Source organism: Chelonia mydas, chromosome 13 (genome assembly GCF_015237465.2).
Source record: "Chelonia mydas isolate rCheMyd1 chromosome 13, rCheMyd1.pri.v2, whole genome shotgun sequence".
In the NCBI taxonomy this organism is placed as follows: Eukaryota; Metazoa; Chordata; order Testudines; family Cheloniidae; genus Chelonia; species Chelonia mydas.
The window spans coordinates 20197380-20211413 of record NC_051253.2 but is presented as its reverse complement, the minus strand read 5'-3'; the positions used below and the strand labels follow the sequence as shown (position 1 = coordinate 20211413).

At 45.6% G+C, this 14034-nt stretch overlaps 1 protein-coding gene across 2 annotated transcripts in view; it reads left to right on the top strand.

Moving 5' to 3' along the window:
* The window catches only part of MATN4 (matrilin 4), a 33506-nt gene extending 28755 nt beyond the window's left edge, over positions 1–4751 (top strand). For both annotated transcript variants that reach the window (XM_043527295.1, XM_037877147.2), the window contains exons 10-11: positions 1759–1863; positions 2619–4751. In XM_043527295.1, the coding sequence (XP_043383230.1) occupies positions 1759–1863; positions 2619–2677 (164 nt within the window). In that variant the 3' untranslated portion in view covers positions 2678–4751. The remainder of the gene's footprint in view (positions 1–1758; positions 1864–2618) is intronic.
* The last annotated feature ends 9283 nt before the right edge of the window (positions 4752–14034 follow it).

The window sequence follows — 14034 nt, the reverse complement described above, 5'->3', positions numbered from 1 at the left end:
TATATTGCAGAAGAGCTCAGACACTCCTCCTCTGCTGCCTCTAGCTGGGATAAAAAGAAACAACTCAGTTTATTCTGTACAGACCTGTCTGCAGCCAAGCAACAAAATATGTGACTGATTGGGTTAGGGAGGCTTCATGTAAGTGCCTGTAGCATAGGGTGTCTCTCCTTAATGCAAAGCACTTGCAGGCAGGAATTCAGAGGCAGAATGGTGGCGTCTGTGACATTCAGGATCCAAGTCTTCCCTAGTTAGCAACAGAGCAATGTGCCCCGACCGGTGCGTTTTTATGTTAATCTGCTGCGGATGCTCTGCCCGGAAGCTTTCAGAATCTGGAGAATCTGAAAATAGGAGCCGTGTTGTCCAGGACTGTTTGACGTTACATGTTCCCTGTGATAAGCCTGTCGGATTTTTATTAGATAAGCAGAGATACAGTGTTAGGAGAATTATCAGGGACTTAGAAATGCCTGGCTCGAGAGCTTACTGAAGAGAGTGATGTGATAAAATCACAGGGCAGAGGGGCAGTGAGGGGCTCTGCTGGGCATTTTAAAAGAAGAGTGAACTGTGATATCAAAACCAAAGGGATCTATTCCCTCATCACTGCACATGGGTAGCCCTTGTTAACATGCTCTGTTCCCTTCATTAGCCAATGTAGCCCCCATCGATGTGCATGGGAGATGTACGTGGGGATCAGCAAGAATAACACCCCCACGGGTTGGTGTTTTCTCCCAATATGGAATATTCCATCCAAACTGATTGGTCTGAGGAAAGCGGAAGGCTGGCTTAGTGGGTAAAGCAGAGGGCTGAGAGTCAGGACTCCTGGGTTCTGCTACGTTTTCTCTCCTATTCATAGAATCCTAGAATATCAGGACTGGAAGGGACCTCAGGAGGTCATCTAGTCCAAACCCCTGCTCAAAGCAGGACCTAATCCCCAACTAAATCATCCCAGCCAGGGCTTTGTCAAGCCTGACCTTAAAAACCTCTAAGGAAGGAGATTCCACCACCTCCCGAGGTAACCCATTCCAGTGCTTTACCACCTTCCTAGTGGAAAAGTTTTTCCTAATATCCAACCTAAACCTCCCCCACTGCAACTTGAGACCATTACTCCTTGTTCTATCATCTGGTACCACTGAGAACAGTCTAGATCCATCCTCTTTGGAACCCCCTTTCAGGTAGTTGAAAGCAGCTATCAAATCCACCCTCATTCTTCTCTTCTGCAGACTAAATAATCCCAGTTCCCTCAGCCTCTCCTCATAAGTCGTGTGCTCTAGCCCCCTAATCATTTTTGTTGCCCTTCGCTGGACTCTTTCCAATTTTTCCACATCCTTCTTGTAGTATGGGGCCCAAAACTGGACATAGTACTCCAGATGAGGCCTCACCAATGCCAAATAGAAGAGAATGATCACATCCCTTGATCTGCTGGCAATGCTCCTACTTATACAGCCCAAAATGCCATTAGCCTTCTTGGCAACAAGGATACACTGACTCATGTCCAGCTTCTTGTCCACCGTAACCCCCTAGGTCCTTTTCTGCAGAACTGCTGCCTAGCCACTTCGTCCCTAGTCTGAAGCAGTGCATGGTCCTGTTGCTGAGTGCCTGAATATCTTTGGGCACGTCACTTCCAAACTCCCCCATCTATAACACGGGGAGAGTAGCTGCCTATCTCCTGGAAGAGCTGTGGGTAATGCTCATCAAGGACTTTCAGAAGGTGCCATAGAAGGACAGCGGGTTCCTGATGCTGTTTAAACTCTTGTTTTTCAGAGGAGGGCAAAGGGGAGACTGAGATCCGGAGCCCGTGTGAGTGTGAGGCCCTTGTGCAGTTCCAGTCAAACACCGTGGCCATCCTGGAAAACCTGACAGAGAAACATATCCTTTTGGGTCACCAGCAGGGGCCTGTATTGAGCGGCAGTCAGTGCAGGATCCAAATGGAGCTGGGTTTGTTCCAGCTCCTCTAAGGACTGCATCTGCCTTGATTTTTCCTCTGTGTAATTCAGCCAGTGGAGTTTCGTGGGCTGCACTGCCTGCCATGGCAGAGTTGGCCCATGGCGTTTATGATGTTGACCAGGCAGTGACGGCTAGCAGAGCTGAGTTCCAGTTCACTTGTGCTCCCTGGTGTCCTTTAGGAAGAGCAAGGGGCTCCCAAGTGCCTTAGCAATTGAATAGTAACGAGTGCCAAATGCTTGCCCTAAATGGCAGTTGTGTCTGTGTCAATGGGATTACCAGAGCTGTATCCAGCTTCCTCCTGCTGGAGGGACAGGTTACTGCAATGCGGGGTGAGCGGAAGAGTAAAGGGGATCTTTGGGTCTGTTTGGTGCCTATAGGAAGGGGGAAAAGAGTGCAAAGCCAGGGCAGGCTCATGTTTGTGGCTGTCCAAAAGCTGTTTTGGGGAAGACTATCCCAGCTCTCTGTGTCAGGGTGCAGGCCTCCTAGGAAAGTGGTGTCTCCAGCAGACACACAGGGGACTCTCTTCATTTAGTGTGGGTGAAATATTCACGCAGTTCGTTATTAGCCGTATGTTGTTGGGCTGACACCCTCTTCACCTGATGTTAAGCCCCCCAGCCCTCTTCTCACCAGCAGGCCACGCGGTCTCGTTTCTGCGTCAGCTTCCTTAACACGACCACTCGCTCAGATGACGGCCCGACTCGAAGACTTGGAAAACCAGATTGCCAACAAGAAATGATCCCTGCAGATGGCCAGGCGGCACTTGGACTCGGGGGGCGGAACCGTACCGTAGTTACACGTCATTGTTATTCCTAGAGTATTGTAAAGGGTCGTTGTTTGTTCTTATATCGCAAAACCCTGACGGGGACTCAGAGGGTAAAAAAAAACCCTGTTCCGAAAATGAGTGCATGCAGCCTTCGAGGCTGTTCCATTCCTCTGGCCTAATGGGGTCGGGCTGAGGTGTGACGAATGGGGTCAGTTTGGAGCTTCAGAAAGGAGATGGGCATCGGGACAATCAGCATCTTCTAACACACTTGCCATTAATCGACAGTAGCTGGCCACTGGTTTCTCCAATGAGGCCCATGTGCACAGCTGATAGCTTCCATCAGGCAGCAAGATGCTTTGCAAAGCAGGTGGTTCCATTCTGAATGCTTCAAGCAGCTCAACTCTGGCTCAGCTGTAACTAGACTCTGTGTAGGTGGGGGAAGGCACTATGGCAATCTTCCAATATACTTCCAATATACAGTACTTTCTACCCCCATCCCATGTGAGATACTTCCTCGGCTGCCCTGCTAATCCTGACTGTGAAATGAGAGCACCTGCAGCAACCTCTTTGTCTCTGAAATTTTTTGCTTTAATTGCACAGGAATTTAAATGTAATATTTGATTTCAGTTAGAGGGGGAGGGGGAAAAAGGCCAGAATAAATCATCAGACAGAAAAGAGGATCAAACACAACTGGGATATTCCTCATCAAACCCCCTTTCAGCCTGATTTTGGCAGAATTGTTGCAGAATTTGTCGTTATCTTTTTTTATCAAATAGCAAAAAAAAATCTATAAATATATATGTGTATATATCTTTAATTATGAAAGCAGGATAGTACTATTTTTAAACACCTTTATACATACATATATATATAAATTCCTATCCTGACAATAAACACGCTGAAGATTTTTATGACATTTCTCTCTCCTCTTCACTGGGAACCTTGGAAAATAAAGTCTGCACAGGCATCTCTGCATCAGGTCACATTCAGTTCATGCGACTCCAGCTTTCACAAAGCCAGGAAAACCTGCTCCCAGCCAACCAATCATTGGGCCATTATTACTCCTCTCCCAGGAGAAAGAACTGGCTGGTGTAAAATCTCTGCTTTAAAGGTTACACGTGATATGTTGCAGAAAGTGCCTCAAGTGATGGCAACTCCATTTGATGGAAAATCACCATGGGATTGTGACAGTGCCATTATCCCTGACTCCTTTCTTTTTGATGCCTGTCCCCTCCTTGAAATGGACTCCTCCGTCCGTTAATATTGCATAATGGATCCAGGCCCTCAAGGACAGCTCATCACCCATGTTATATGTCACCGGAGTCAGCTGGTATAAATCAGCTACGTCAATGGAGCTATGCCAGTTAACCCCCAGCAGAAGATGTGGTCCACGGGCTCTTAACTCTGGGCCCAATAAATAATAATTGGGGTGCAGCCTTGCAAGCTGACCCCGTGGAAAAGTCCTGCTCCGAAGTATGTGCAGGAATGCACCACAGATGTAACAGCATTAAAGGTTGTCTTCCTTACTAGATTGTCCTGTAGTAGCTCCTTGCGATGAGACTGGTGATCTAGTAGGTCTTTTCCATCTCCAACGGCTGTGACAGCCAGGGATTGTTGTGCTTGAAGTGTGTTATAATGAAGGCTGAATTTTATATGGGGGTCAGAGAGGAGATTGGAGAATCTGCCCCCCATTAGTCCCTATCCATTGTGATGCAATGAAAGCCGTATTTATATGTGACAAGGGGTGTGACCCTGATCTCCCAAACCCTAGCCCCATCCCACACTTTCAGCACAGCAGCACTGTCTCCCTATAATCTGGGGAGTGTGCTCTGCCAGTCAAACAGTGGGGTGTGGTCAGTGGAGTGCCCGGCTTGAAAAGGGGCCTGGACCCTCCCATTCCCGACTGAGCTGCCGTCTGTTCTGCAGCGTGAGTGCATCAAAGCCTCCTCTTTCTTGGGGGATCTGAATCTGTTATGGAGGCTACTGTTACCTGGCACTGACTCCCATCAATAAAGAGACATTTTCCAGATCCCATCGGGCTTTGAGTGTTGTCTTAGTCTCATGATCGTTTTGTTACAAGCGTCGGCCCCGTGATCTGACACTAAATGCACAGGGTGCAAATCCCAGCACAAAGCATGACACCAACCTTCCGCCGCTTTTTCCCCAGACGTCAGACTTGGCCCTGATGTATACGCAGCTCCAGACACTGTGCGTGTGAGCGAGGGGTCCGCTGTGCTGCCAGCATCCCTCTGTGCTGCTGACTCACTAGGGCTTGGGAAGGGGGTGTTCCTGATACAGCCGTATGTGCACTTCCAGGGGAAGGACTGAGTGGGACTGGAGTTCATGTGCCGAACCGGCAGGGAGTTTCCATACAGCACTGGCAGTGATGGGGTGAGCTGCCCACATGCAGCCAGTCCTGCAGGGCCCCCCAGCTGGAACGAGTGGACACAAGAATCAAAGCGGGTCACTAGTGCAGACGATAGCCAGTGCTCAGAAGGAAGGCTGTATCAGTGCAAAGTCTCCTTACTTATTAAAATAATAACCAGTGCTCTGCACTCATGGTGAGTGTTTCAACAGCACCCAGCACTGTGCTAGTGACTTCATGGAACAAGCTGAAGGTCACAGACCCTGCCCTGAAGATCTTACCCAGGCCAGGCCAGGCCAGGCGGAGTAACAAACAACAGGGAGGGCGAACTCGACACAGCAATGCCAGTGACGCCCGTTAAGCACACGTGCACATTGCAGGGCTCCTCTCCCCCTAGCAATAATAACACTGCTGATGGACTCACCCCTGTGGGCACAGGGGAAGATGGAGCTTTCCTTGGCCATAAATGCTACTTGCAGCAGTTTGAGCTCCTCAGGAGAAATAAATGCTTACTGGCGAGTGTCACTGCCGCCCTGACTCAGAGCTAGTGCCTCCTTACTGCGGAGACATCAAAGGAACAACTTGTGGAGTAAGTCCGAGTGAGCAGGACTGGCAGCATCTAGCCCCCTCTCATCAGCAGTGGTGGATTGTAAGTAGTAAAGGGCCTGATTCGGATATGCTTACACCGAGCAGTACCTTACTCCAGAAGCAGTGACGCACTTTGCCATCAGAGGGGTGATTGCAGCAGGAGCAGGCACACCCCCGCTAGCTTCCGTCGAGTGAGTGTGGTTAAAAGGAGCAGAGAAGACACGGCGACATGGGCTTCAGCACTGGCTGCACAAACCCGCTTAGGACCCTGAGTGTGGCCTCCTATTGCTAGCCTATGCTGAAGTCTATGCCACTGTGTTTTCCCTGCTCTTTTTAGCCATGCTAGCTAGGTTAAAGCGGTAGTAGAGAGACAGCCTGGACCATGGGGCCTTGTGCAAGGCCTGAGGCCTGAACCAAAGTCAGCAAGAGCCATGCTATGAACCAAAGTCAGGCCCTGTCATAATGCAGATGCTTGCTTACACGTTCACTGACCGGTACAGGAACTTGGCAAAAAACACAGCTAGCATTGGTAAACCACAGGCACACTTAAGTCGCAGGCACTGGCTGTTCATGTAAACACATTCCTGGGAGATGGTACAGGAACACATCAACCCCGAATCAGGACAAGGATGGAAGCAGGGCCATCTTTAGGTATAGGTAGGATACAAGGCTGCGTAGGGCACCTGTAAATTTGGGGCAACCCTGGGTCTGAGTGTCCACCCTTCGACCTCTTCCTATCCCTGTTCTGACCCTTCGTGCAGGCTCCCAAAGCTGGCTGCTGCAGTCTGGTGACTTTACTCCGGAGGGGATCCAATGAAGTGAGCTGTAGCTCATGAAAGCTTATGCTCAAATAAATTTGTTTGTCTCTAAGGTGCCACAAGTACTCCTTTTCTTTTTGCGAATACAGACTAACAGGGCTGCTACTCTGAAAAGTGAAAGAGGCTTGCAGCCTGCCAGACTGGCACAACGCTGAAACTGTTGAAGAGCCATTCAAGTGGTAATGAAGCCATTTAACAGGCATTTGCCAACCCCAGGTATATACTGTCAGTTTCTGAATTTACTGACAAAAGGCAGTTGTGCATTACTGTAATATTTACTCAGAACGTGTCAGTCTACAGGACCTTAGTTTAAAATTTGCTTTAAAAATATTTCATTAGCGTGTTGCTGCAGATGATAAAATCACATCTCTAAAAAATCCTTGGAGAGCCCTTAAGGGACAACACCCCTTTCCTGCCAGATAGCTGGACAGACGAGTTTCCCTTTCTTTACTTCTGACTATTTGATGAACGAGTTTTAAGAGAAACCTCTAACGAAATCAGTACCTTAGTAAGATATAACTGCCTTTGTTATGCCTAAAATCTTTGGAAACATATTTTCTGAAGTTGGTGAAGTTTCATGAACATGTCTATTGTTATGGAGATCACAGAAAGTAATCTTACTGTTCCCTTTTTCTAAAAGCAGTGAACATTGTTATGAACACACTAAACCTCAGTGACTGATTAATTTAAAATAATGTCTTTGTTTCAGTGAGTTAAATATGTAGTAATCTGGAATGATTACTTTATGAAGGCTTAAGAGTACATTTAAAATATAAAATCAGCTCAGGAATTCTGATTAAGGAAATGTAAAACAGAGAAGAGCTGCATCATGTATTCCATAACATTTAATGCTGCAGTCAGCAGGGCAGCTGACTTGCCCTTACTACAAAGTTTTTGCAAATAAATCTCTAACAAACTTCAGGGCATATCAAAAAACCCATGCCTGACATTTTTTATTCCCAAGTTTAGTGCTTTTAATTAGGTACCTTCTGCATGTCCAGTCTTCACCTTCTGGCATGCAGTGGAAAACATGCTCCATTTTCTTTAGAAAGAAATTGCAGAAGAGTGTTTTTTTCAAATGTCATTTGCTTCATTTGGGTTCAGGGATTTGGCTGGTAGGGGGTGATCAGGGAGGGGGAGGGAAGAGAGGAGGGAGAGAGGGGGAGAGGGCGAGGCCTGGGCAGAGGGGGGGTGGGGCCTGGGGCGGAGCAGGGGTGGAGTATGGGCGGGGCCACAGGCAGAAGAGGTGGGCTGGGGAGCTAGCCTCCCCAAGTGGCAGCTTCACCCACTGCCCATGACAGCAGGTAATAGCGGGTCGGCTCCCGCACACCCAGTGAGCACTGCAGTGTCCTTAGGCAGGGGCCGTATTCACAGAGCCGAATGCGCCAGCGCCGCGCATTCTGCGTGAGGGAGAGGGTATGGGCGTCTCTGCAGGGAACTGTGACTCTCTGCCACCGTGAGGCAGGACGAGCGGCTCGGTATCCTTTGCTGCCTCATCCCTTCCCCCTGGGCTGTGAGCCCAGGCTGCTGTCGGGCATAGGGGCACCAGGGAATGGCCACAATGACCTCAGCTGGCCATGAACACGGGGCCTCACTCTGGGACCCTGCAGCCTAGGATCTCAAAGCACTTTGCAGCCATTATTGAATCTGTTCTCACAAACCCGCTGTCTAGGCGGTCAATATCATTACCCCATTTTACAGATGAGGAAACTGAGGTGCGGAGAGTGGAAATGACTTCTCAATGCCATGCAGTGGGCACTGGAGGTGTCAGGAATAGAACAAGAACCTGCTTTACCCACTAGGCTGTGCTCCAACTCAGAATCCAGCCAAATGCAAATTGCACTGTTCCCTTGCCCCTTCCCTAGCTCCTGTGTCATCTGCTATGTAACTGGGAAGTGTGAACTCCTGCAGCTGGCTCTTGTCACCATAACTAAGAGTTTCTGAGTTTAGGAGACACATCCATTCTGTTCCCTGCTTTAACCCCCACAGGGCTTTGGTTTTCAGAAGAAAACCACAGATATTCTATCAGCCAAACCAAAGACGCCTTGCAGGCAACAAAGCAAAATATGCATACTCAGAAGCAAATACCACCAAAGCCTATAATAAATTGGAGGGCCTTATACTATGGAAATAAGGAGTACACAGATTGTTCCTCCATTTCCTGAAGGCAAAGATGGGGCAATCTATAATCTGGAAAAGTACATAGACCAACATTTAAGAAAGGCAATACAAGCTCTACTACGCTCAGAAAAAAGACCCACCTTGGCGTGTAAAAATGAGGCTGGTATTGATTTTGGGCGAATTAAAAGTCTCTTCAAAAAAATTACTTTGAGTGATCGCTAAAGCTGAAATTTGGCCTCTCAACCAAACTTTGGCCCTGTAAACTGTGATATGACTTCAGCATTACAAATTCTTAGTGCTGAGGGAACTCTCTTCCTCCCCTATGAGTGGGTAAAACAGAGTACCACCTTGAGCAAAGCTAAGGACCTTTTGTTTTAAGTCTTTATGATAAGGGAACCAACAGCCCAATAGTTAAACTTTATTCCTAAATAACTAAAAGCAGAGACTTGTTCTACAAGGTGACCTTCTAACTTCCACTCAATTTTTCGAGGGTTCTTTCCCAAAATCATGACCTCGGCCTTATTGAGACCCAGGTCTTGAGAATTACAAGAAGAAGAAAAATGTGATAGTAACTGGCAGAGACCTCTTGGAGTTTGCGATAAAACAACTATATCATTAGCGTACAATAACATTGGCATAGAGCTACCCTTAATTTGCAGTGGAGAGAAATTATCTTCCTTTAATAGCACAACCACATCATTAATATATACATTAAAAAGAAGAGGCACTAGGCTGGCATATGCCCCTAGAAGTAGGGGAAACGTTCATACATTCTCCTTTGACTTTAGTTTTTACCCTAACCATATTGCCTGGCTGTAGAGCACCCGAAATATACAAAAGTCTTATATTGATACCCATCCTTTTTAATTTTGCCCAAAGTTTGTCTCAATTACTAGAATCAAATGTCATCTTTAGAGCTATGAAAGCAGCATACAATCTAGCACCCTCAAACATAGTATATTTATAAATCATATAGGATTAAATAAAACAATTACAAATTATAGCTCTATCAGCCCTCAGGCCAAACTGCTCTTCATGTAATAAATTAGCCTCTAAAGCCCTTATTTCAAGTTTATATAGTAAAAATCTGGAATAAATTTTCCCTGCCACTTCTAACAAACTAATAGGTCTATATGAAACAGGATATTTTTTGTTCCTGCCCCCCCCTTTTTTTTAATAATGGGAACTATGATAGTAGACTTCCAGCCAGATGGAATCCATCCAGTATGATTAATGACAGTGAATAATTTAACAAAGATTGGACACCACCAATCAAGACTCTCCTGAAAAACTTCAGCTGGGAGAAAACCTTTCCCTGGAGCTATTTTCCATTGTTGGGCTAAAATAAATGACTGCACTTTGCTGTCCCTTGCTGAAGCCCAAAGTGGTAGATCAAAGAGACGCTTTTTCATTGCATCAGCTATGGTAGAATTAGATTAAAAAACTGGTTGGGGAGAATCATTAAAGATCTGGCCAAAATGTGCTATCCAGGCTTCATCTTTAATATGGAGTTCCTCAATTGGAATATATCTACCAAAACCCAATCCACCGTCTTCCAAAGCATGGAATAATTTCTCGCTTTAGCTGCTGCTTCAAAATCCTTCCACAAGTATTCTTGGTTTTTATGATATAATAAACCTTTGTATCTTCTTCTGGCAGCTACTAAATTCTGAAGTAAATTGGGAGAGGAATTGCATCTTACCCTCTTAGCTATACATGCCAGAGGGGGCTTGCATCAAGCCAGATGCATTTATCTTTGAAAGCATTTTTTGGATAATTAAAACCAAAATCAATTTGTTTGGAGACAAGTGGTTGTAAGGACTTTACCAACAACTCATATGATTCACAAATTTGAGAGGAATTCTCTGTCTTAATAATTACATATCTGAAAAATCTAACATCAGAGTCCTCCAATCTCCTAGATAATTTGTCACAAATGGCTGGGGTCCATTTTGGTCTTTTATAGGGTTGCCAGTTTTGGCTGGACATATTCCTGGAGATTTCATCACCTGACATAATCTTTAATGAAAGACTACTCTTTAATTCCAGGAGACTCCAGGACAATCCTGGAGGGTTGGCAACCCTAGTCTTTTACAGCCACGTTGTTCCAAAGAGATAATTAAGGCATCTTCACCCATTGGAAATAAAGTCCTCTCTAAAAAGGGAACATCATTCATAATAATAGAGAGTTGGTGGTCACTATCTGGGAGAGAAAAGTATAGAGAAATCCATATAGAAGTGCCAATTAATTTTAGGGATAATTGTATAATCAGTAATACTACACCAGTTGATGAAATACAGGTAAGATGTCCTTCTCTATCCCCCACACTTCTTCCATTCAGGTATCAGGTTAAGTTTATTTAACAAAGCCTTTAATTTTTGTCCAGAGATGTTAACCACTTGGTCTCTAGAGTTTGGAAGAGAAAGTTAATAAATCTCCTCAATGATTTCTTCCCCTGCTACTGACTATGTTGGAGGACTTAGTCGAGCATTAAAATCTCCCAAAATAATTAGGTGAGCCATTGGGAGTTGAAGACCTACCATAAAAAATTGCTTGTCCAGGAGCTCCCACAATGACTCAGAATAAAATGGGGAGGATATGGGGGGAAAATAAACATTTAATACTAAAAAGTGGAGCTCAGGGGAAAAAATTACAATATAGCCTGAAGGCCCTGCCACTTTGATTCCAAAGGATTTCAGGCATAAAGAAACCAAGGTGGCAAATCCTCCTGCTATATGGCCCCTTTTGACAATTGACTGCCTCCTTGGAGAAAAGATTGAAAACCAGGAAAGACTATAAATTCAGACTCAGCTAACCATGTTTCTTTTCAAAAAATCAAAACAAAAGTTTCCAAAAATTAAAAAAAAAGCTCGTATTATTCATCTTATTTTTCTTCCCAGATAAATTCCAGGATAAAATACAAATATTGTTCTGGCAAAAACTCTCCCTGGCTGGGGGAAAAGAAATCGGAAAATCTAGTTAAATATAAGAAATGGTCCCAATAGCTTCATTGTAAGAATTTGATTAGTCTCCAAATACTACGTTATTTTGATGAGTCGTCTGCATGGGAGATTGTGAGCATAAAGTAAGTGTGTGTGTGTGTCGGGGGGATCCTCTTTGAATTCTATCTCAAGGCCCCCATAAAAAATAGCACCATTTTGGGATGGGGAATGATAAAGCTGGTGGGTCTAATAGAAGAGACCAGAGGGTCAAATTCAGGAGACCCAATTAAATTAATAGCATGAAAAGTTTTAGGTATACCTGAGGAAGAGTTGATTAAACTTCTGAGATATATTCAGATAAGACCAGTAATAAGAACCTGCCTCTTCTTATCGACCCAAAGATTTATACCTTATATTATTTGAGAATGTCGCATAGAATAAGGATCTCATGAGAATGTTTTTGACTGTAGAGAAGAAGACACCTTGGAGCCTTAGCTGTTTCCTCATATTCCAAGTTCTAGGAACTGTGTGCCAATAAGATTCCATCTCCCACCTCTCAGGCACATTTCAAGAACAAAGGTGCCTTTTAATCTTAACAGAGTAAGACAGTAAGTAAAAATGAACCTTATCAACCAATAACTCATTTACATCAATATCTGTAAGGTGCTGTCAATCTGAACGTATTCCCCTTGAAAAACTAAAACTCAATGCAGGGGCCAGAGGGCCAAATTTTTGGCATTTCCTGAGACTCAGCTATTTCAAAGATGTGTAAGGAAGGGGGAATTATGCTTGGAAGTATTTAAATCAAGAGACAGGGTTTCTGAAACCTCAGAAATCCTGTCTATGGTAAGCCAAGAAGAAGAGTCAATTTCTCTTCAGTTAGTCTTTGGAGCATTAATAAAGCTCTGTATATTCCTATCCTGAGTCTGAGTCAAATTATCTATAACTTTAGGTGTTTTCTTTTCCAGATCAGACTTACCTGGGTGGGGGAGAGGGGACATCCAGCTTGCCAGTGAAACCACTCCTCCCATAATCCACCCCACTGAATTTTAAATTCAAAGAAACAATTCTTAATACTCACTGAATCCTCCATAAGAAGTTTTAACAAAGGGAAACAATGGGAACTGAGAATCATTAAAAGAAGGAACGTCATAATCCACTAAGGCTGATGATATAGACTAGTAGATTTTGCTCCTACTATTCACAAGTTCTAAATCTGGTTTCCTTTCCTCAGACTTCAAAGAAGCAGGTAAAAAAGAACTAGTGTGTGCCAAATTCCTTGTGGTGACTAGGGAGTGTGCTTCTTGGAGAAGAAAACAGTTCAGATTGCAGTGGATGAGGATACATAGAATGGACTCAGAGGAGCAAACAATCTCCAAGTCAAAGACTTGGACCTCCCATAACTGAGGGGAGGGTGGAATAAAGTTCTCAACCTTCAAATCAGGGCCATCCCACTGTTCCCAGAAGAGTGGGAGAAAGGGCTCCTTCCCAGATCACTCCAGCTTGTTCACTCCTAAGCAATAATTGCTGTGATAGTGCAACTCCCTATAAAGGGGAGAGGGTGAGTTCCTCTCCAAATCAATCAATGCCAACCAACTCTCAACGTAAAAGTTTTATTTAAGCTTCACAAACTGCTGCCACGGAGGAGAGACTCCACACCAATCAGGCCTCAGGCCAGTGTACATACTACTGTCCTCAGATCTCTCCGGGAAGGAGACTCCCTACTAAAACTCTCACCTCCACAGTCTTCACCTCCTCCAGTAGACCCGGGCTCCGAGGTTCACTACATCTGAGGTTCACTACATTCTCCAAGGTCACAGAGCAGTATTGCTACACAGAGGAAGATGCCGCTTGTTCACGCAGCAGCACATCAACCACTCCCTGGCCAGGTGCGCTGGGCCCCTCAGGTGCTGCTCTCCCTGCACCCCTCCCCCCAGGCAGCTCCTCCTTCCTGGTGCTGAGCTCTCGAGCAAGGGGTGGTTTAGCTTCCGCTGTCCTGGAGCAGCTAACTCTTCAGGCATTCAGAATACCACAAGGCAACTATGTGACCAATTATCAGGCCATATGCACCCATCTGTGTACACCCCTATGTATCATACTGTCCCCCATCTCAATCAGAGTCCAGCAGAATCCCATTACCATAGTAAGTGATCACTTCACAAATGTAGTGATCCACGCAACAACGCTGAGAGGTAGGAAAGTACTACTATCACCAGGAGAAACTGAGGCACAGAGAGGCTAAAGGGCAGGGCTGGATTAACCCATAGGCTAATAAGGCTATAGCCTTAGGCCCTCCTATTTTTTAGGCCCTACTGGTCAGGCAGGAGCCGTGGCTGGGGCTGGGTGAAGGGGAGCGAGCTTGCTCACACAGCCCTGCTGGAGCGCTCCTGCCAGCAGGAAAGGCAAAGCAGTCCCGCGTGGCTTGGAAGGAGCTCAGCCGGTAGCCTGCTGCGTCACCCCGTGCTGCAGGAACACACTGCCAGGGATCCGGTTAA